This window comes from Podarcis cretensis (assembly GCF_951804945.1).
Source record: "Podarcis cretensis genome assembly, chromosome: 4".
In the NCBI taxonomy this organism is placed as follows: domain Eukaryota; kingdom Metazoa; phylum Chordata; class Lepidosauria; order Squamata; family Lacertidae; genus Podarcis; species Podarcis cretensis.
In genome coordinates, this window is record NC_137173.1 from 99,985,458 (window position 1) to 100,010,675 (window position 25,218).

The 25,218-nt window shown below is 39.8% G+C and overlaps 1 protein-coding gene across 5 annotated transcripts in view; it reads left to right on the forward strand.

Annotated features, from left to right (window-relative positions):
• KLHL1 (kelch like family member 1) overlaps positions 1–25,218 on the forward strand; it is a 131,922-nt gene that overhangs the window by 87,459 nt on the left and 19,245 nt on the right. For 2 of the 5 annotated variants that reach the window (XM_079972650.1, XM_079972651.1), the window contains exons 7-8: positions 4,851–5,075; positions 17,462–17,624. In XM_079972650.1, coding sequence (XP_079828776.1) covers positions 4,851–5,075; positions 17,462–17,624 — 388 coding nt within the window. Of the gene's footprint in view, positions 1–4,847; positions 5,076–17,461; positions 17,625–25,218 lie in introns of all 5 variants that reach the window. The other 3 variants (XM_079972648.1, XM_079972649.1, XM_079972652.1) reach the window with 2 other exon arrangements.

The window sequence follows — 25,218 nt, forward strand, 5'->3', positions numbered from 1 at the left end:
AACCTAATTAGTTCTTTATAACTTCATATAATAGCCACTTTTTTGCTATGAAAGTTTATCACAGCAAGCCATTCTTTATGCTAGTTTATAGTTCTAAAGAAAAGCTAATTAATTTAACCACTTGCACATGTGGCCACTCCACTGGTGGTCTCAGTGTGGTCCAACATCAAAAAACAGTCTACACCAGGTCAAGAAGGTTATGGATTATTCACCAGATGGAGTATAGATGCTTGAGGGATGAGTGGGAAAACAACAAAAAGCAGAGAGAAAGCTAAGATGATAAGCATAAAGAATGTAAGTTGGAGAGGGACTTCCCACTGTCAGCAGGTGGTTTAAGTAGGAGAACAGAATGTCTTTCTAGAGTAAAGCAATGGAGGTTTGATCCTTCGTCATCCATTTTGACTGCATAATGCAGCCATTTGAACTCCACAGAATGTGGTTTATCCTCTTCACATGGAAGTGAGAGAGAAAGGGGAGGGGGAGCCCCCTGATGAGATAATAATCATGATGGAAAACTAACATTTTGCAAATTATTTGAAAATAATTTTGCTCTCTGAAATCAGTCTGTGTGGATACTTCCTCTGCATTTTTGCAAATGGAAATGTGAATTTCAAAATATTAATCTCTTGAATGAATCTTCATGTAGTGGCATGGGTTTCAGGTGTTGTTCTCTAGGTGAGCAAGTAAGGCTAATTCTTAAATCCACTTCCTTGAGAATAACCCCACTGAACTCAGTGGGACTGTTTCTGAGTATGCAGATACATATAAACGTACAATTTTTCCATATATTTATTTATTTAAAACATTTTGTGGTGCAATCCAAAATGACAGTTTGAAAGTGAAAATGCTATGTTTATGCTCATATTTCATCCAAAATGATATATTTCTGTTAATGCATCATGGGTTTTGCTAAAAATTAATGAGTTACAAATATGAGCAGAAACCTCTGCAGCTGCAGAAGTTACCTGTCCACAGTCCGTGTGTGTGTGTGCGCCCAAATATATTCAGATGTAGTGGCATAGCAAGTCAAAAATTCAGTGGGAAGTGAGGAACAGAAATAAGTCACCACCTGGGTATAGATACTGTATAGATGCTACATTTTTTTTTAGTAATTTATTTCAGTGGTTTTTATGGGACAAGAAGGGGGCTGCAGTCAGGAGAATCACTGTGAGAGCATGCTTGCCTAACCTAGCCCAGTTTTTTTTTTGGGGGGGGGGGTGAGACAGTCTGCAATGCAAGCAAGTGTATTGTCCCCATTTGCTTCTCTTGCTTTCTGAGCTTACAACAGGTCTGGAATTTCTACAGAACAAGCAACTCCTGGTTCTAATGGCGTAGAACCAGGAACAGATTTTGTTGCTGTTAAAATAATTTTCATCACATTAACCCCGGGGTCAGCAAACTTTTTCAGCAGGGGGCCGGTCCACTGTCCCTCAGACCTTGTGGGGAGCTGGACTATATTTTGAAAAAAAGAAGAAAATGAACAAATTCCTATGCCCCACAAAAAACCCAGAGATGCATTTTAAATAAAAGCACACATTCTACTCATGTAAAAACACACTGATTCCCAGACTGTCCGCAGGCCGGATTTAGAAGGCGATTCGGCTGGATCCGGCCCCTGGGCCTTAGTTTGCCTACGCATGCATTAACTCATACTGGAAAAAAAGATTTTCTCACACCCTCTTTGGTACTGATCCACTCTGATGTCTCAATATAAGCTTTGCACTCAGCAAGGCTGCTGCTTTACAATGTAGAACTCACATCAATGGACAAATGCTCTTTAAGCCAAAAAATAACAACCATAATAATAATGGATTAGTTAAAAGTTAAGATTACTGGAAATGTATGTTAGGGTTTATTAAACACCGTTTTCCATTTTAAAATGCAAATCAGCATGATACAGATTTTAGGAGTTTGGCGAACCCAAACAGGAAAAGTTCGGTTTTTCAGCTCTGTTTTTCCATTCTGGGGTGCAGTGTTGAGGTGCAGAGATTGGATTCTGTACATTCAGAATAGAAATGCCTTCAGGGTGCATCTCTTTACAGTTACTGTTGCATTGTACCACCTGAAACTATCAAGAAGAACAAGAAATTGAGGTCTATAGCTATAGGCTCTGTAAATCATTTTTCTTCTTGAAGCTCTTTCTGCTGATTCTGCTCCTGCCGAAGTTGCTGCTGACATCTACCTTTGACCATTTTGTTCAAGATTTAGAGATGTTGCTTTGAGTAGGTGCAAACTGATGACCTTGGCCTAGTGATCTGCAACAGTCTGTGTTGAAATAAAAAGATATCTATTGAGGTGGAACGAATGTGATTGAACTGGGTTATTGACACAGATATCAAGGAGAATTTATTCAGAGGAACGAAAGAACCTAGGCAGCAGAAAAAGGGAAGATTGCTTCCTTTTTCTGCTTGCTTGTTAAGGCAAATTTCACAGGATATGTCAAAGTTATGCAAACTATGGTTTAATTTTACTTTTTAGTTGAAAATGGACACAACCATTTTCTGATGTGTACATTTACTAGACTGAAATACTGCATGTGGTTCATTCTAGAATGGTGTGTGTGTGTGTGTGTGTGTGTATACACACACACACACATACACACATATATATATAAATCCTGAAACTCTGGAGTAGCTTTCCTTTTGAAATCAGCAAGTAGTAGACTGTAATATATAATGCCTGTCAATTTTTTGGTGAACTGTATATAAACTTAGACCAACCTTGGGGAACGAGGAAGAAAAGGGCAAAATTGGGAATTGTGAAACCCCACTGATGAACTTCACTTGTCCAGGGGTGGACAGTCGGTTGTCAAGGCACAATTTGCATTTCCATAGTCCCAGACAGAAATGTGTGTTTTTCATGGGGAGCAAGCTGAACACCTATTGTAGCAAGCACTGGAATGTCATGTTGTTTAATGCTTTGTTTTCTGTGCCAAATATATAATTCATAGTGCAAACTACCGTGGTAATTGATTCCTCAAAAACATTCTTCCTCTGGGCACTTTATAATTTTTTATAATTTCATTTGGTGCAGCTTACCTTATGGTTGTGAGGGGGCCATGTGGGTCGCATGTGTCTTTTTCTTTCCATGGAGCATTTCCTCAGTGCTCAGCACCCTCTCCAGCAGCATATATTTCGTGACCTGAAAAGCCCTGTGTGAGAAGTTATATCACTCAACCTCTTAACCACTTTGAAAGTAAGGAATACACATTAAAACGCCTGCATCTCGCCCATGAGAATTTTGCTGGACATTTCTCTCCCCTTTCATAACTTCTTCAAATGCAATTTCATTCATTGTAAACTGAAGAAGAATTTGTGGCACATTACTCATTAAAACAAAGTAGCTGTGTAACCATATTTTGTGTGCAAAACATACAAAACTACAATTAACAGTTGTTTGGTAATTTTTAAAGGCAAAAAAATAGTACCATACACTTAGCACAGACTGAGATACTTTCAACCATTTGAAAATGCATGCCGTGTTAATCTACTTTGCAATACCAAAAAAAGTGTTTGTACTCAGTTGTTTCTAATTAGTGAATTAATTCATTTATATCAGTTTCAGTTTTGAATTAAGGACTGTGAAAAAAACTCACCTTAAGATAATTGAATGCAGAAATTAGCTCATATTTCTTGTAGCTGAGCAAATTAGAATGGAATTTAATATATCCAGTTGGGTATCCACATTATTATTGTTCTGTTACACTGGGATTCAAATTACATCTCTTTTTTATTAAAAACTTTAGCTTTGACAAAAGTTTATTTTCATTTGTATCATTGCAGTTTATTTTCTAAAGAACATTTATTCATAGATATAGATATGGACATAGATATGGACATAGATATAGATATAGATATAGATATAGATATAGATATAGATCAGTGGCGTAGCGTGGGTTGTCAGCACCCGGGGCAAGGCAAGTAATTTGCGCCCCCTAACCCATGGATTTGCGCCCCCTAACCCGTGGATTTGCCCTAACCCCAGATGTTGCGCCCGGTGCGGCCGGCCCCCCCCTGCACCCCCACGCTACGCCACTGCTATAGATATAGATATAGATATAGATGATATAGATATAGATATAGATATATTACAAAAAATAACTTTTTATCATACTATGAGGAAATAGATTAGAAACATTTAATTGCAACCTATAATGAATGCAGCTTTCTCTGTAGGGGCAATTAGTGGTTGGAAAGGAGGCATGGCTTGGATATGCAAGTGTGAAAACAAAGCAGAAAAGGAGTTGATACTAGTAATCTTTCCTTTAGAGTATTTTAAATTCAGCTCATTTAGACATCCTCTCCATAAAAATATGCAATGCATAATTTTATTTTCTACTGATTGAGACTGTGAATAGACTCAGAGCACTGCTTATATTACAGTTAAAGTGTGGGAAGTGAAGCAGCATAGCTTATTTTTGTACAAGTTGGAGGAGCTATAGCAGGATAGAAAGTAGATAAAGAAGAATCATTTGATTTTGGTAACAAACAAAAGTCCAAATCAGACAAATAAATGTGGTGAAACAGGGTGTTTACATTTGGTGTAAATTCTGCCATCAAATCACTAACTATCAGTAAAATCTGGTATGAACAGACTGCCAAGTTTTTCATCTCCATAGTGAAGGGGATTACAAAATTAGTCCATTACTATCATTTGGATTCACGAGCTTGTAATTATTGGGTTTTTTAATTCATTTTCAATAAAAGAGACATCAAATTTTAAGGGCATTTTCCCCATAGATAGTGCCTTTTCCAATTACAAAAAGAAACAGTTGAGGAGATGTATTCTATTTTTTGTCGGTAAATCATGTAAATGCTGTTATTAAATACATTATTGATTTTTCTTAGCAGGTGCTACAACCATAGAGAAGTATGATCTCAGGACAAATCTATGGATCCAAGCTGGAGTGATGAATGGCAGAAGGCTGCAGTTTGGTGTAGCTGTCATTGATGACAAACTCTTTGTTATTGGAGGCCGAGATGGTTTAAAGACGTTAAACACAGTCGAATGTTACAATCCAAAGACAAAAGCATGGACTGTTTTGCCTCCAATGTCAACCCATAGGCATGGCTTAGGTAAGTATTCAGTTTCCCAAAGCTATCTGTATATATAAAAAATGTAATCAGTAATGTCAGATGCATTGATCACAAGCAATTTCAGTACATGTGCATACCTATATTTATGCAGAAATGCACGAAGGAACTTAGGTGCAGGCTTGTGTAAACAACTGAAATAATATCTGAATATGGTTGGCATCCTAGAGTATGATAATGACTGGACTGAGCTGCTTCTCAAATAGTTCTGTTGAAGTTGTTGTAAAGTCAGTGGTATGCCATCGTAGCTAAATGATGTGACTAGTAAACAAGCCATGATTGTGGAGACAGCCCAGTGAATAGGACATACATATCACATCCCTATCATGTGTTTAGAAGCCTGGACAGGTAAAAGTATATATAAGAGTGCTCATGGTACTTTGTGTAAGTGTTCATCTATGTGTGTACCAAATTCTAGCCCATTCTGGCATATTTTATTATAATGCAACATCATATATGCAACATAGGGCCACCAAGAACACCAATATATGCAACATAGGGCCACCAAGAACATGTGGCGATTTGTTAGAATGATACCTTAGTTAAAAAACTGAAATGACTTAAAAGTTAAATGGAACCAAATAGATATAGGTGCTTCTGTGGAGGCAATTGTAAAAAGAAAAAAGGTGTGTATAAATCATTGTTTATTATATATATGCATTTGAATTAAGAAAAGGACTAAAAACAAAAGCCTGTATTTTACTGACTTGCAATATGGTGGCCTTAAAATATTTGTTGGTTATCCTACTGTGAGTAAAAATTGAATCATATCATTTTTTTAAAAATCCTGGGGTGCCTAATCTGTGCCCCTCTGGATATTGGACTACAGTTCCCATCCCCTGCAGCCATTGTCTATGCTGGCTAGATCTGATAGAGTCCAACAACACCTGGAGGGGCCAATATAAGCTTCCAGTGGTTTGAATCAGTAACTATCCTGTTACTACCCACATATCCCTAAATTATTTAATCCGCCTTTTCAGATTATTTCTTTTGTTATCAGACATTCCCTCTATTTCCAGTGTTCAGGTGTCAGTGCTGGGTTAGTTGAAACACCACCACCCATATGCAAGAGGTGGGTATCAGCAGGCTTGGCAGAGTCCCAATGTTTGCAGAGTACCCCCCCACCCCCCCAAAAAACCCTAATGATAAAACATCTAATGGGCAGGCAGGAGGGGAATAAAATGGAATATCTTGAAGGGGGGGGTGGCTGGCTAACTAGAGGAATTTCATGTTCAGTTTCCTATTCTAACCCTTTTGGCACTTTATTTATTTATTTTTTAACGAGAAAGCAGCTGTCTTTGTTCACATCTACTAAGTTCATTGACACCAAAAATAATAACACGGGTGCATAATTGGCTTTTAAAATAACTGTATACCTTGCACATGGCAACAGAATATCATAACAGATTGCACATTTTGTAGGTGAACTTCAAAATACTGCCTCAATTTTCAGCTTCTAAATGATTGTTATTTCCTTCAAAGAAAGGTCTTTGTAGCTATAGCTCAGTGATCAAACACATTTTTTATAGTTAGAAGGTTGCCGCTTCAGTCCCTGGCATATTCTTTTGAAGGTTCTCAAGCAGCAGACTGGGAGAGACCTTTAGCTGACACCTTGCAGAGTTGCTTCCAGTCAGAGACAATATGAGCTCAATGATCAATGTCTATAGTAAAAGGAAGCACCAGATCTTCAGAAGGAGAGAGAGAGGCTGCAGTCTAGGAAATCTTACTTTTAATAAGTGTTTCTATTCAAGGATTAGTTTTCTATTCAAGGATTAGTTTTCCTTATAGCAAGGCTCTTCGACAGCTCTGCTTTCACTGCTTTCTCTGCTTTCTTCCTGGACAGAAATATGAAAATTCATTTTGTTGTTTCTCATAAAAAGTAAATTTGGGAAACTTGTTCACAACTTGCATTGTACAAAAAGTTCAGCTTAATTCCTAGCAATGGATTTTTTTCTCGTTGTTTTACCATTCTAGGACAGTCGTGGCACAATACCCTTTCCTCTGCCATAAATTTCTTCCTTTTATAAGTCTATTTCAATTAATTGGCAGTAGATAACTTTAACAATCCTTTCAATCTCTGCAAGATAATTTGTATTGCATTTTAAATCAAGGTCTAGTGATGGTTAGCAATATTCTTATTCCATTTTCTTATTCTTTTAATCACAGCCTATAGCAGTTTAACAACAGGTCTGTCAGTGTTTGCAGTGGCTTAAATCACTGTGCAATGGGGACATAGTCCAATCATTTATATCCTTATCAGCAATTTCTTAGAGTTCAACAGCATTTTCCAACAGAAATGTGGATATAATCCCTGCTTATTATGCTGACTCAACAATTACAGACAGTGATTATTAGCAAATAAATCAGCGCCTAAAATACATACCTTTGCAATGCTATATTATATATGTATGGGGAGAAATAAGTCCCACTGAGTTCAATGGGGCTTACTCCCCAGAAAGTGGATATAGGATTGCTGTTTTAGTTTTCCATAATATAGGCTTTCTTGTGCAATTGACATTTGGTTGGAGGTGGGTGGGTTAGATATTATAATATATACTTAAATTGTTGAGTAGTTCTGTAGTACTATCAGATTTAGTCTACCAGACTAAAGGTAAAGGTACCCCTGCCCGTATGGGCCAGTCGTGTCCGACTCTAGGGTTGTATGCCCATCTCACTTAAGAGGCCGGGAGCCAGCGCTGTCCGGAGACACTTCCGGGTCACGTGGCCAGCGTGACGAAGCTGCTCTGGCGAGCCAGCACCAGCGCAGCACACGGAAACGCCATTTACCTTCCCGCTAGAAAGCGGTACCTATTTATCTACTTGCACTTAGGGGTGCTTTCAAACTGCTAGGTGGGCAGGAGCTGGGACCGAAAGACGGGAGCTCACCCCGCTGCGGGGATTCGAACTGCCGACCATGCGATCGGCAAGCCGTAGGCGCTGAGGTTTTACCCACAGCGTCCCCCTCGTACCAGACTAAAGCTTCCCCTAAATTAAGGGTTGGAGAACTGTTGATCAGTAGTCAGGCTGCTGCATACACTTCTACCAGTTTGGCTTGACTACCTGGTATTTGTAAAAGCAGAGGATCCATAAAATTACTTCTACTACAATTAGCAAGTACCCAGCTATGCTATTGGAACCTATAATTTGTCAAATGGAATTTTATCTTCCCCTATACATGAGTGATATAGTCTAGGAGCTATGTATTGACCCTTCTTTTCAACTGAATTATCTTTCTTTTGTATATATTTTACTCCTTACATGCTATTGCCCCCATGCACCGGGGACTATACTGGCTCCCCATTAACCAACCAGGGGCCATGTCTACTATGTGTTGCCTCTTCTTCTTCAGCTCTCCCCTTCTACCCAAGATAACAGCTCCGTGTGCACCAAGTTGTTTCACAGAACAATGTGATACCTAAGTGTACTTTCACTAGTTTATTATCATTAGTTAAATGAATATTTTTAACTGTGTTTGTATAATGGCTTAATCTTATAGAAATCCAGAGAATTCCTTTTGTCAAAGCCATACCAATGAAAGTATCTCATTTTAAATTTTTGGCCACAAAAATTGTATTGGTGAATCCAAGATCCCTGTTGTTGTAAATAATATAGCTCAGCGTGACCTCAAGGTGAGGTCATTTCAGGTAATGCTGATATCTAGAGCTGCGATGGAACACTTCACGCAATTGATCTGTTGATACTTCCTTTTATTTTCTGCCTGTTTCTAATGCCAAGAGACTAACCAAAGTAGTCGTTTTTCTCTAGGATATATATTTTCTGTAGATACTCATTGTTCTTCAGGAGTTAAGAGGTAGCTCTGTTGCATAGGTGAGCCCTGTTGCTCTTTCAAACAAATGGCTGTCTCCTTTATGGCACAGCTGATAAACATTATTCTATAGCCAAACTAATGTGATGTGGGAGATGAATTAATTCATTTCCTGACATCTTTTTCTTTTGCTAACAGCTACCTTGGGAGGGCTGAGAGTTCAATCAGGGCCATAGCTTTGGAACATGGAATCTACTCCTTTCCCTTCATGCTATGTCTATAATCTAAACTGGCTCCCTATTAGCTGTGCAGAGAGAAATATGCATCTATCTATATCTTTATTCCTTATGCAGTCAATAGATTCAGGAGAGCAATAAAAGAAACAGCAACAGTAAATGGCCAGGAATACTGTGCTGTGTGTGTGGAAGGGAGCAATATGATAAAATGAAGTAAAAGCAAAGAAGAAGAAATAACGGAATGGCCAAAAAACAATCTTCCCCTTCACTTTTGGGAAATAAAAAATGACTATAACTTTTCTATCTTTTGATAGAAGATAAAATTTCCAGGCATTGTAGCACATCCTGTGTGGATAAAGCATGTCAAATTACGGACAAAAAGGTGCATGGACTTTTAGACAGCACACATTTAAAATTTGTCTTTTTAAAAAAGGGGGAAAATAAATATATATAACATTATCACTTTGGGCCATCACTTCATCTTTTGGATGCATAGTTAACTATGCACAAGTGAATATGGACTTTCTTTTATCTGAGAAGGGCAGGGTAGAATAGCTCCCTATCCATTTTTATCACATCCTACATTATTCACACTTTTTTTCTAAATTAAAAAGCCCCAAGTGTGATCTTTCTTCATAGATGAGCTGCTCTAACCCCTTGATAATTTTTGACTGCACATTTTTGAACCTTTGCAGAGCTACAGTATTCTGTTTGGGGTTAGGTGACCAGAACTGTACACAGTATTCCAACTGTGGTCTCATCATAGATCTGTATGAAGACATTGCAAACTTTGCAGTGCTCTGTGAAACATCTTTCCTAACTATCAATAACATGGAATTAATCTGTTTCTCAGCTGCCTCACACTGGGTCAGCATTTTCATTATTTTCATTATGCTATATACTATAGCCCCAAGGTCCTGGGCCTGGTCAGGCACTGCTAATTTAGACCCCATGAAATTAAGATCTCTTACCCCATTGTTCCTCACTGATCACTTGCTTGCATTGCATTTTCCATTTTACTGCCAATTCATCCGTTTGAAGAGAACACCTTGACCCTCTTCACAATGCCTTGTTTTAACCACGTCAAACAATTTGGTATCATCAGCAAACTTGCCCACCACACTGCTGCTTGGTTTATTTATTCATAACAATATTTATATACCGCTGTATCATCAAGATATATCACAGTGATTTACAACAATATATAAATATAAAACCAAGTAATAAAATCAGAAAAAGTTAAAAGCAAAAAGGAAATTAAAAACATTGTTGTTGATACTGTGTCTATTTTTAAATCAATGTGTATAGGAAAAACAACAACACACCATCATGGAGATGGTAGATATACAAAAGGGAAAAATATCATACGTAAAAAGAGCATTAGCATCTAATCATAAGGAAAAGAGTTAGAGGGTAAAATAGACAAATGAGAGGAAAACAAATGGAGGAAACACTAGCTGCTTGCAAATGTATTCATACTTTATGGGGACTATATTGAGATCAGGGTTTCATATGCTGGTGCAACTCCAGCTGAACGGAGGATGTGAGAGTTAAGCCAACATAACCCAATTGTGGAGGCAGTGAGAGATTTTACTTTCTTGGGCTCCATGATCACTGCAGATGGTGACAGCAGTCATGAAATTAAAAGACGCCTGCTTCTTGGGAGAAAAGCAATGACAAACCTATACAGCATCTTAAAAAGCAGAGACATCACCTTGCCAACAAAGGTCTGTACAGTTAAAGCTATGGTTTTACCAGTAGTGATGTATGGAAGTGAGAGCTGGACCATAAAGAAGGCTGATCGCCAAAGAATTGATGCTTTTGAATTATGGTGCTGAAGGAGACTCTTGAGAATCCCATGGACTGCAAGAAGATCAAACGTATCCATTCTGAAGGAAATCAGCCCTGAGTGCTCACTGGAAGGACAGATCGTGAAGCTGAGGCTCCAGTACTTTGGCCACCTCATGAGAAGAGAAGACTCCCTGGAGAAGACCCTGATGTTGGGAAAGATGGAGGGCACAAGGAGAAGGAGACGACAGAGGACGAGATGGCTGGACAGTGTTCTCGAAGCTACCAGCATGAGTTTGACCAAACTGCGGGAGGCAGTGGAAGACAGGAGTGCCTGGCGTGCTCTGGCCCATGGGGTCATGAAGAGTTGGACACGACTAAACTACTGAACAACAACAACAACAACCCAACTGCACCAAGAACTTCCAGGCTCAACCAGAGATCCTCTATAGATCCTAATCCTGCTCATTTCAGCAGCTCTTGCTATAGGATTGTTCCCCTACAAAGCCAAGTGTCCCATCACCGGTTTAAGCTCTTATTCTCATTGACTTGAATAATTAATGTTATTCTCACTAGCCACAGCTTTAAACAAGAGATCTTCAAGAAACCACAGTTCCCCATTTCCCAAGTTTATACAGCCTCATTCATGGCAGGCACGCCCAACAGGTAGATCGTGATTTACCGGTAGATCACTGAATGACTGTGGTAGATCACTGGTAGATCACTGGCTCCCCCCAAAGAAGCTCAACAACTGTGGCTCCCCTAAAAAAAGCTCAGCATTTTTGCCCTGCACCCCAAAAAGTGCCTAAAAATAGCTCAACAACACTGACCTGAACCCCGAAAAAGGGGGTTGATCACTGCCAGTTTTTAACTCTGTGAGATCACAGTCTCTTGGGAATTGGTTACCCCTGATGTAGAGGGATGCCAATGTTTTCTGTGAAATGTGAACACGAGCTGTAGAAAACATCACTGATTTGAACTAGAACAAGGAAGTCATGTTTTCCATTTGTCTGTACAGGTTTCTCTTTTGTTTTGCTTTTAACTTTAAGTTTGTGTCTCTTTGATCTGCATTTTTATTATGTACATCTACAACACTGTGTTTAAACATGGAACATAAAATATGCTAAATGTCCAGAGAAAATTATTGAGTTCCTGGGATGTTCAACATGAACTTTCAGTATGCCTGAGCAATGTGACTTTTTTTACTTTTTTTTTTTTACAACCACTGCAGGTTTATTACTTTCGGAATAATGAAGATGCTTCTTTAATTTATTTTTAAAGCCCTGGGAGCCCACATATTTAATAAAAGCTCTCAGCAACATTAAACTACCCTTAATTAAGATTTCCTGTTAAATAAAGAAAACCTGTATAAGGAGCATCTTCTGTAGATGTAGCTATTTATTTACCCAGATAAACATATCATGATGTAACTTATTTTCTTTTCTTTTTTTAAAAAAATATTTTTATTAGCAGTTTCAACATAAGAAATTGTCAAACCATATAATCGCTTACATTAATTTTCCCCCTTTCCCCCCTCCCTTCCCTCCTTCCCCCACCAAGGACTTCCCTCAGCTCCTCTCCCTGATTTCTCAGCCCATATTATTCTCTGCATGTTATAAAATTGTACATATCCCAACATTATCTATCTAACATGTTATCAACGAATAAATTTGTGTATGTTTATTCAAAACCTGGCAAGGAGTCTAGTTCATTTTGTTGTCTTTTTAGATAATTTGTAAAAAGCTCCCACTCTTCTTTAAAGTCACAGTTGTCCTTGTCCCGCAATTTATATGTCATTTTAGCCAAATCTGTGTAGCTCGTCAGTTTTTCTTGCCACTGTTCTTTCGTTGGGATTTCCTCATTCTTCCATCCTTGTGCTATCAAGACTCTTGCTGCTGTTGTGGCATACATAAATAAATTCTTTGTTTTTCTTGGCAAGTCTTGTCCTACAGTCCCTAACAAAAATGCTTCTGGTTTTTTTACAAATGTCATTTTAAACATTTTTTTCAATTTATTGTATATCATTTCCATTTTTGTTTTAATTTCCCACTACATTCCCACCACATATGATAAAAAGTACCTTCTTTTCCTTTACATTTCCAACATATATTTGACCCGGTTTTATACATTTTTGCAATCTGTACTGGTGTAATATACCATCTATACATCATTTTCAGATAATTTTCTTTCAAGAGAGAACAATCTGTAAATTTCAAATTTACTTTCCAGTTTTTCCCAATCCTCGAATTGTATATTATGTCCTATGTCCTGTGCCCGTTTGATCATAACCAATTTGACCTCCTCATCTTTTGTTTCCCATTCTAGCAAAATACTATATGCTTTCTTCAGCAGCTTCCCTTCTTCTTCTATAACTTATTTTTGAAATCTAGAAGTTGTATAATTAAACCCTGATGTAACTTATTTTCCTATTGGTAGTAGAGAATTCTGTTTTTAAATAAAAGACTTGTTATACAGAGAAAGAGAGTGGGGGGGTATGCTACAAATAAAAAATAGCTGAAGAGTGAGGGCTTTGGAATATGTATGCGTGCCACTATAGTGGCGGACAGAGAGAAACTCTAGATTCAGGTAGGTAGCCGTGTTGGTCTGACGCAGTCAAAATATATATAAAAAATAAAAAATTGTACCTGAAGAAGTGTACATGCACATGAAAGCTTATACCAAGAACAAACTTAGTTGGTCTCTAAGGTGCTACTGGACAATTTGTTTCATTTTTATATATTTTATATATATATATATATATATATATATATATATATATATATATATATATATATATTTAGAGAGAAACTCTGTTAATGGAACAACACCTGTACCCCTCAAAGAGCCCCCATGAAGCCTCATTGAAGTTCTGTGGGCACAGATGCACATAAATGTAAATCAGGTACATAAAATCTGCACAGATCCATCAGCAGGGCTGGTCCTACCATGAGGCAGAGTGAGGCAGCTGGAAAGTTGCTAGAAGGAGTGCCATGTGGTTTGCCCTGCAGCCCCTAAGCTAGCTTGCTGCCCTAGCATGGCAATAACACCAATGAGGTGAGCTGAGCAAGCTCCCAACCCACCTGGGATGGGCCCAGATCTGTGGGCAGGGGGAAATGTCAGTGGTCTATCTTGTTTCAGGTGCCTAAAGCTTTTGGGCCAGCCCTGTCCATCAGTATTCTCAGTGAACACAAGCTAGGACTGCATTTCTTTTTATCTGTTTTATTCTTCATTTTAGTAATAATTTTTATATTTGTGCTTTTTATTCTGTGCAAGCTGCCTTGTGTGGACCTTGCCTGGGAAGGTGGTATATACATATTTTAGAATAATACGAACTAAAAAGTGCATCCTTCCCTAACAAGTCAAATTAGATCCAATAAGTGCACGAACTCTGGAATTGGCATAGTTAATTTCAACCAAGGCTCTTTTTTTCAGCTGGAATGTGCCAGGATAGCATTCCGGCACCTCTCAGGTGGGCCCTAGAAGTGCAGGGAGAGACCCTCCCTGGACGGTCGCTAGGGGATATCCTCTACAGGCTCCAGAGAGGGTCTCCTCCTGAGCCAGAGGCGCAGCAGAGCTTTGGTGAGGCTCTTTAGCCTCCCAGCTAACAGCTAGTGCACGGGAAATCTTCACCTTAGTTGAGCAAGCCCCCGTGGTGCCCCTCTTTGGGCTCTGGGATCAGTCTTCTGAGGCAAGTGGTGTTCCAGCAGCTTTTTCTCTGGAGAAAAAAAAGGCACTGGTTTCAAGAATAAGAACAATAATAGTTCTCGATAGTTTGCGTCAATGGAAAGGAGAGCTGGAGAAAAAAAAGTATTTGCAAAAAGGCCCCTGCCACCCTAGCCATATGAAGCCAATAAGGTGTAAGAAGTGGCATTAATGCCTTCATAGATTCTCCCCCTCGTGCCCCAAACCTCCACAAAATTGCTCTGTTAGAATATAAAGTAATGAATGACTTCCTGACAAGAACAATACAATAATATGCCTCGGGAGATTTCATGGAAAAAGACATACCATGGATGGTTTAGATATGAGTTGGGGGTTGAGTCCATTCTCTATCTGTGTACTATGTTGACCATTGCCTCCAGACAGCTGTGAGAAGAATATTAAGAGAACAACAATCATTTTGCCATCCAGGAGAACAAAATTCAGATTAACATTGCATTGTCAAGAGAATTTTCATGTCTGCTCCAGAAAAATGTGAAACCCTACAATTGTAATTAAAATAGTTCAGATATATTGTTTCAGCAATGGCATCTGCTCTCTGAGTCAGTGGAATACTTTAAAGCCCATTTGGTGAAGTAAAAAAAAAGGCATAGAAATAGGAGTTCAGTACACATATTGGACAATAACCTTATGACATTTTAAATTGATATGCAAAACCATAATAAAAGGTTGAATCTTAGATATAGCCATTTCTTATTTTACATTTGATGAAAGGCTAGAGCAAGTACTAAACCTCAGTGAATTATGCAGGAAAATATCTATACAGCATGAATGTCTCCATGCAGAGTGCATGCTATGCCATGAATTATTATGCAGCTTTCCTTCACAGAACAAAGCTCTGCAACAGAACTCAGGTGATCTCAGTTTCTCAACTACTAGTCCATGTGCTCTGATCATGAACAATTTTATGATATTTGCAGGGAGAAGTATATTGCTACATTAATATGGTGTCCAACTCAGTGTGCAGCTATATACCATGTAGAATATTCAGCAAACAACTTCTAATAATTTGAATAAATCTCTAATAAAAAACATCTTCCAACAGGTCCCAGGTATAAATTAGCTGCCAAAAGGTATGGGTATGACTAAATGTGGGATCATCACATCAGGTAGAAGTTGTCAAGGCAGCTAGCAGTGTTTAATCCCAAGGGACTGTCCCACATTCAGGTGCACCTACTAGAAAAAAATAGTTTATATAGAATTTTGCACTTTTGGCCTTAGAACAGAGGTGCTACCATGTGGTAATAGGAACAACAGTCTGACATTTCACTACAGACTACTTAAAAATAAATTGAGTTCTAGCTATTAAAAGAAATGAACCGAAAAGTTCATTTGAAAAGAGGACTTTTAGCCTTAGCTATCTTTGAAACAGTTTGTCTTTCTCAAGCTACTGTTCTGCCTCAGAAAATCCATCTTCCGCTATCTCAAGGAGAGAGGTTTGAGAAACACTTAAAATCACCAATGCTATTAACATTACAAAACCTGGAATTGTTTAAGATAGGTCAAGAGTTCTGAAGTCTGAAAATGAGCAATATATCTCGGGTATACTATTTTTCTGCAAGCCCAAGAACCAATGCTCATGGCAGCCCTCTTATGAGCTGTGCTGGTGCATGAGAAGCTGGCACTGGGGTTGCAGATCGACTTTCACTGTGGCAAAAAGACAAACTGTGAGAATGTGGTTGCTATGCATGCAGCTGCTGCAATTTGAATAATTATGTTGGGCTTGGGGGGGGGCACATCAAAGGTTACTAGCCATGAAAGCTGAACGAAACACCATTCTACGAGAGTAAGAAATCTCTGATGCTGTGGAAAGAGAACAGGGGAAGACCCTCTCCTTCATGCCTTGATTGGGTGTGCCCAGAAGTCCACTGCTGGAAACGGAATGCATGTCTGGATAGACTTGGGTCTGATCCAGTAAGACAAATCATAGGTTCTCACTAGAGATGGCAGGAGACTTTGCGGTGGCTTGGCATTTTAACTCTCCCCTGCTTGGGAAGTCTGGCTGCATTTCAAGGTGGGCTAGACCCCTTTGGAGTCAGGTATCTCGCCTACCCTTACTCCTGTTGTGGTGTGTACATTCACCCCTTCCTCCAGCTTCCCTGCCCCTTTCTTTCTCAGTTGAAAGGGGAAAGGGGAAAAAAGCAGTCCTATGAGGGCAGGAAGAAGAGAGAGGATAAGTCTTCTCTCTCGAGCCTATTAGGGTTCTTTGAGAGTGTCAACAAGGCAGGGAGAAAGTGGATAGAGAAAAGTTTTTCCCCTCTCTCTAACACTACTCCTCATGAACATCCAAGGAATCTGAATGTTGGAAGACTCAGGACAGATAAAAGAAGGTACTTTTTCATACTTTGGGGGGGGGGAGTGGTCGCCACCAACATGGATGCCTTTAAAAGAGGATTATACAAATTAGTGGAGGATAAGGTTAGCAGCAGCTGCTAGTCATGATGGCTATGTTCTGCCTCCACTGTTGGAGTCAGTATGCCTCTGAATACCAGTGTCTGGGGGATCTGAAACCAGGTAGGCTGTTGTGCATTTTTTTTGTCCTGCTTGCCAGTTTCCCACCTAGTTCTTACATCAAATGGACCCCGTGCAACTTCTGCAGGGCTGCTGCCACTGCCATGCAAATATTGGTGGCTACCTGTGCACCATTCCAGTGGAACTGCCAGTTCACACAGTCCCTTCAGGCAAGGATTGTCCAGCCAGCATTCCTCTGGGAGCCCCACATGCTGTCACGTAGGGGTTTACTGCCATATGAGAAGCAGATTGACCTATTTGATTGGTCCATGCATGTTGGCCTTTACAGAGCTGGCCTTTCATTTGTTGGATATATTGTTATCTTCTTCCTCTGACTATCTTTCTAGGAGTTACTGTTCTCGAAGGGCCAATTTATGCAGTTGGAGGCCATGATGGTTGGAGCTATCTGAACACAGTCGAGAGGTGGGACCCCCAAAGTCAGCAGTGGACTTTTGTAGCCAGCATGTCTATTGCCAGAAGCACAGTCGGTGTGGCAGCATTAAATGGCAAGTGAGTAGTGGGGGATAATGTTTTAAAGTGGTACAGTTATCACTAACTGACACATATTTGGGCAGAAACGTTCCAATGCCTCTCACATTGACTAGATATCACAATTACCTCTTCAAATTCCAAACTCAATGTGCTCTTCTGCTACTTACAAGCATGACTAAAATGGCTTATGCCAAGAACAGAGATTTCAGAAATGGAGCCTGTGCATAATTAGAATAGTGTTTACAGACCTGAAAGTGCAAGGGGAAATCTCACAATTAAGTTTGCAGTTTGAAGAAATTGCATATTTCCTAAATGGTGTCTGAAATACAATCCTGCATTTTATAATGTGATCTTTATTCATTCTTCCCATCTCTCAAGCCCAAGTAGCAGTTATGGGAGTAGATGGCAACACTGTGTCAATGTCTATGCCTTTTGCTCCCAGTAGTTTTGCAGTCTTACATTTCCCTTCTCCTTTTATTTATAATCTTTTCCTTTCATTTATGTTATTGTCACGTTATCTTAATAAATTGCTGATACCTAGAACAAAACAGGTAGTTAGCCGTGTTGGTCTGCCGTAGTCGAAACAAAATAAAAAAATTCCTTCCAGTAGCACCTTAGAGATCAACTAAGTTTGTTATTGACGTGAGCTTTCGTGTGCATGCAGACTTCTTCAGATACACTGAAACAGAAGTCACCAGACTATATATAAGGGTCTGGTGAATTCTGTTTCAATGTATCTGAAGAAGTGTGCATGCACACGAAAGCTCATACCAATAACAAACTTAGTTGGTCTCTAAGGTGCTACTGGAAGGAATTTTTTATCTAGAACAAAACACTCTGTCATCAAAGAAGGCAGATGTGACACATCGTCATTTGCATAAACTAGTTCTGGAATTGGTCTGGCAGTGGTAGCTCCCAGTGGTGCACATAAACAGAAGATGCAAACACAAGACCACCTGCATGATTTGGGTTGTGGGAGAGTGACTACATCAGAAAACTGAGGAACTAATGGAGCTATCGGCTTAACACCCAGTATTACTATTTTTCAACGTTCACTGCTTTCAGATCTTCCAGGTAAATATGCTTTGGACTACAGTCATGCAATCCAATTCTTTGTGTGTTTCCTCAGAAATAAGGCTTGGTTTGTCCATTAGGGCTTTCTCCCAAGTAAGTGTGAGAGGGATGCATCCTTAAGCCTTTGAAATGTAAAAATCGCTTTTTCCCACAGTGCACTTTTGTACATAGCAGTTTGCATTTGTACACACTTTAACACAATGCATCTAAAGCACCAGCTACGATCCATGTTTTGTGAACAGGCAGGTGGGTGTCCTTTCAAATTAGTGCACAGAAGTGCTAACTCATCCCCTCAATTACTTTTTTCCACAGACCACTTTTTTTATAATGCAGTCTTTTAAAAGAGAGGGGCTAAGGATGTAACTCTGTTTGTAGAGGTAGCTAAGTGTCTGCATTGCTTCCTATTTTATCTTTCTCATTCATAGAAAAGTTAAATTGTGAGGGGAAGTGGCACATCCCTGCAGCATCAGTAGGTCTGCCCCAAGAGGAGGTGACCTGAAAAAGCACTCCCTTGTGTACACATGTGTGTAGCAAGTGCGTGAGAATTGCATTCTTGCACAAAACGGATTATAGCCCTACCGACGGAATGTCTTTCGCAGCAACAAATAGTGTGAGAGAGGTGCAACACGGAGCTGACATCATGTGTACAGCACTCCCCTAAGGTACTTGCATCCAGCACCGAATCTACATTATCACGCAGTGTGAACATGCCCTTAGTCAGAATGTTCCTTTAATCAGCCCATTCCCAAAAGTACCGTATATTGGTTTCATTTCTCTTCTGAACACTTATTTCAGGTTCAGTCTAATTGAGTCTGGTCTTAGTGAATTGTGGCTCTAGTATGATACAACACCTGTCATGGGGCTTTAATTGATAACTGTATGCAATACAGACACTTGCATACAGGAAATTTTACTGTATTTTTTGTGTAAAATTAATGTTATAGAAAAGCAGGGAGTTATAGCTTCTCATAGTTAGTGGACTGCTCTTTAACTTGGGAAATCACAGGACCTATTTCTGTTTGATCTTCGGAAAGTCAGTTGGCTAACATTTGTAAAAATTGATCACCTGAGACACGCTACAACACCATGCAAGCGCTTAAACTACTCCACACGCCAACTGCTGCATGGACTTTAATATCACAAACCAGACCATTATACTAGAGGTGTGGGAATATTATTCCAGCATTGGAAACTAATATTCTACGGCAGATACTTTAGGACTTCAATACTAAACTCTTTGACACTCTTTATGGTGTTTCAAAAAATAGCTTGATAGAAAAAAAGATAAAATAATCATGCAAGCCTGTGTTCATGGATGAGGTATGTGGGTGTTAGGTTTGCACCTACTGACTCAGCACTGGATAGCTCAGTTGGTTAGAGCAGTGTTTCCCAACCTTGTGCCTCCAGCTGTTTTTGAACTACAACTCCCATCATCCCTGACTAGCAAGACCAGTGGCAAGGGATGATGGGAATTGTAGTCCAAAAACAGCTGGAGGCACAAGGTTGGGAAACACTGGGTTAGAGCGTAGTGCTGATAAAGCCAAGGTTGCAGGTTCAATCCCTGTATGCATATTCCTGCATTGTAGGGGGTTGGACTGGATGATCCTTGGGGTCCTCTACAACTCAATGATTCTATGGCCACCCCTCAACCTTCATGTGTTGATGATAATTTGTTTTTAGAAGGCTATAGACATAAGCTTTAACTGTGCAGTCTGTAGCAGAGTGCAGATCTTGCAGTCAGAGCAAAGGCCATTGGGCTTCAGCTCTTGGGCACTGATACATGAAGCCTGGGAGCAAGACTAGTAGATAGGATTCTGATCCTCCTTAGTGTCATAGGCCTGGAGTCGGCTTCACCTGCTGAGCAGCAGCCTGACGGAGCAGAAGGTGAAGTGACTCCACCTGCTGCTGATCACCCTTCTTGCTCCTGATGAGAACCAGCTGGCTTCAGCTTTCTTAAGCAGGGTTTCCAGCCTCAGTCAGTTGCTGGAAACAACATTTGTCATTCCTGACCAGACCTTGCTGCTTCTTGCTTCTCGTGACCTTGGCCTTTCAACTTTCTTGACCCCTGGATCATCTGACTATGTGACTCAGATACTCCTGACCTTAGGACTGGATTGAACCTTGCATACGGACCTTGCCTCCAAGCAAGTACCCCCCTGAGACTTGACTGGTTGGCTAGCTTCCCCCCCCCCCCCACTGAGATCTGTTGTAGCTGGGTGGCACAGGACTATGACACTTGTGTACATTTCTGCTCAGTTTGCATATATCTGTTGTTTAATATTGTGTGGATTCAGAAAGGAAAATAATTATAGTAAAGTAGTCACATTTAATCCAGGGACACGGGTGGCACTGTGGTCTAAACTACAGAGCCTAGGGCTTTCCAATCAGAAGGTCGGCAGTTCAAATCCCCACGATGGGGTGAGCTCCCATTGCTCTGTCCCAGCTCCTGCCAACCTAGCAGTTTGAAAGCATGTCAAGTGCAAGTAGATAAATAGGTACCGCTCTGGCAGGAAGGTAAATGGCGTTTCTGTGTGCTGCTCTGGTTTTGGTGTTCCGTTGCACCAGAAGCGGCTTAGTCATACTGGCCACATGACCTGGAAGCTGTTTGCGGACAAACGCCGGCTCCCTCGGCCAGCAAAGCGAGATGAGCGCCGCAACCACAGAGTTGTCCACAACTGGACCTAATGGTCAGGGTACCTTTACCTTTTAGTCACATTTAAACTATGTCCACTTAAAGTGAGATGACGGAACTATTACAAAAACAATTATACCTGTGTGCTCAGCTTGAAAGTAACAAGAAAAATAGTTAATGGCTCATGAAATCAGTCTTCTTTATAGTGTTCTGAACAAGTGAAATTAAAGAAAGTGTTAGGGTCCACCAGGATAAGTAAATAACTGTGCGCAGTGTCATCATGGGTCCGAGTGGGTCCTCCTTCACTTCTTCATTCAGCTTAGGGACAGAGGCAGGAGGACAAATGTGATGTGTGAAAGGGGTTTAAGTCCACCTGCAAGGAAGTATGTACAACTGAACTGAGTGCTTATTACATAGCATCAGACTGCCTGAGATTTTTAGTGTAGTTGATTCTCTGAATGATACCTCAAGCAGCTAGCAGCAGATGCGATATCTCGGGACTGAAATACTAACATATACTAACATGGCTCTCTCAAATACCCATTCTTTTATACTGAAAACCCAACTTTTCCTTTGCACATTCAAGGCTTCTCCCTCGAACATATTAAACGTGTTCTTCAACAGTTCTGTACTCAAACAAAACAACTAAACAAATGTACTTTTCCCAAAATGATTTTAATAAATAAAATAAAGCCCTGCTTTATTGTACCTTAAAGGCAACAGATGTCACCCAGTGTTGTCTGAGAGCACTTTAACTTGCACAAGAAGACTTCATGTTCCTTTCCATTCCCTTGCAGCCATCTCCCACCCCAACTTCTCCAAATCTGCTCTGGAGATTTGGCACATCCTCTGGTGCAGACTAAGGCATCCTTCCATTCTGACAACATTTGATTCAAGCAAACACATTTATTGTGCCATACACTACATTCTGTTAGTTTAAAGATGGCACAGGTCCCCTGTTGTTTGTATGTTTATACATGTCACAATAAACTAAGATTGATACTCCACAGAAACATAAACTCATTGAGTCGGCTTCAAACTATACTCTGCAAATCTTGATTTATCACTGTTAATATTTTGCTGGATGTGAGAGTCTTTACCCCTATTACCAGTCTAAGCTGATAAAACAGTTTGTGTCTTCTTATCAGAAAGACAAAAAATATAATTAGATTATTGCTATAGGTAATATTTGATTCCCCCCTCCCCCGTTGCTTTTTTTCCTTTTAAAGTGCTATATATATATTCCATTGAATGGGAAATGTCACTAAATATCTGCAGGCTGCAGGGTTGTTTTTTCCTCTAGCCACACATATGAATGAAAAAAGCAAGCAAGATGCCAAGGGAGTTTTTGGAGACAGAGTAGAACTGTCTCCAAACAGTTTTGGAGACAGGGCGGATACTGCCATCACCTGTGTGATAACTGGTCTGCCAAACAAAGGAATAAATATGCAGTAACTTAAAGCTATTTTACTAAGCTTATGCTTGCTCCTGAGTAACAGCTTCTGGCAGATTCTGACACGTTGACTACATTATGGAGATGTTTCTTTATCTGTCTGGAGATTGTACCCTTCAAAGCCTGGTACTCTAATAGTCTAACAGCATGGAAAGTCTCTACAGCTGCAATGGCATAGACACTTTCCATGTGGTTGTCACAAGTTACAGTTTCCATGTGAGCCTGCTTGGTCTGGAATGTATAGTAGCAACAGTCAGTGATATTTTTCTAGAAAAAGAGGTGCCAGAGCTCACCAGGAACACTTTTCTTGTTCTCTTACGGTGGCAATGGTGCTCACTTGAGAGGTGTCAGAACTGAGTTCTGGTGAGTTCTAGCTGGGGGAAAAAGCCCTGGCAGTAGTGATGCATGTAGCTATATTGTTAGGAAGTTTTTAATGTTTGATTCTGTCCTTAATATTCTGTTGGGAGCTGCCCAGAGTGGCTGGAGAAACCCAGCCAGATGAGTGGGGTATAAATAAATTATTATTATTATTATTATTATTATTATTATTATTATTATTACTACTACTACTACTAAACAATGTCAGGCAAAAAATATTGAGGTTCTTAGGATTAGGAGACTAAATTAGAGTTGCAGTGTATCATAGTACTTATCCAGTACTTGTTAATGATAAATTTATTGCACACCTAAAAACAAAAGTAGCATTAGGCATATATAACTTTTGAATGCTAGTCCATATATTTTGAGTATATCTAAAAATAATACTTCAGATAGGACATTGTGTCAAGTCTCACATTGCCCATTCATCCATAAACTATAGTTGACTTTCTAATTGGCATTGCTCCACTGCATCAAGTGCTGCTGAAATGTTTGAGAATAGCTCAAATAGACACTTCTGCTTTGACTGCACAACTTTGTTCTCCCTCCAAAAGAATATTTTTTAATATAAAATTATTGTCACATTTAACCAGTCAGCTAAAATGTAAATTTACTAAATGATCTTGTAAGTGCAGCTCTGAAACCTCTGAGGAAGTCTTCATTTGTTATTTTTCTTTCTGTTTTGTGCATAGCTAAGCACAGTGAAAATCTACGGCTTTTATAGATACTGTCTTTAGAGGATATGGATATAAGTCCATAATTTTAGCAATATAAACAAATATCAGTTGTGGTTTAAGGTCAGATATTTTCTATAAATTCCATATGGTGAAAGTTTGCTAAGTACAATGTTAAGGCATAAAAGTAGGAAAATCTAAGTCCTGAAAGTAATAGAATGAGAAAATTAAGCAGTTCTTGGTCTGGTGACCAGCTTGATAGCCTCAACCCTTACATGATTTCGTAAAAAGATCAGAGGTCTCAACAGTCCCTTTAACTATGTCATTTGTTGGACACCCCAGTTAAGTTTTTTGAATCATTGTTAAATGTCATGATTTGAACTTTCTCCTCCTTCATAAAATATGAACGGCATTGTTTTCAGCAGAATTAAGTACAGTGGTACCTCGGGTTACATACGCTTCAGGTTACATACGCTTCAGGTTACAGACTCTGCTAACCCAGAAATAGTGCTTCAGGTTAAGAACTTAGCCTCAGGATGAGAACAGAAATCGTGCTCTGGCGGCACAGCAGCAGCAGGAGGCCCCATTAGCTAAAGTGGTGCTTCAGGTTAAGAACAGTTTCAGGTTAAGTACAGACCTCCAGAATGAATTAATTCCTTACCCGAGGTACCGCTGTGCAGTCATACCTCATGTTACATCCGCTTCATGTTACGTTCTTTCAGGTTATGTCCCACAGCGACCCGGAAGTACCGGAAAGGGTTACTTCCAGGTTTCGCCTCTCACGCATGCGCAGAAGCACAAAATGATGTCATGCACAGAAGCGGCAAATCACAACCCGCACGTGCGCAGACGCGCCGCTGCAGGTTACATTCCTTTCATGTTGCGAACGGGCGTCCGGAACGGATTCCGTTCGCAACCAGAGGGATCACTGTATACAAATGATTATTCATATCTCTCTCTCTCTCTCTCTCTCTCTCTCACACACACACACACACACACATTTTATTTAAAGTCATTGAAATTAGTTCCTTTCGATATAGATCAGTTGGTAGAGCATGTAATATCAGGGTTGTGGGTTCAAGTCCCACGTTGGGCAAGTGGACTAGATGACTCTTTGGGTACCTTCCAACTCTACAAGTCTATTTCTATTATTCTGTTTAAAATAGTCAAATCTATTTACAAAGGTAATAACAGCAGCAGCCATCTTATTTTCATGATTCCACGTTTTCCATGGTTCAGTAGGTGCCTTTTCTTCATTTTGCAAACAGTGTTCGTTTTGCCTCAACTCTGGATATAATGCAATTTACCCACAGCTACCACTAGGGAGCAGGTTGCGAGTGCTTCTCTTCAAAGTTCTGCAACTATCTCTCCTGTTGGGCTCCCTGTGATGCTCCTAGGCCG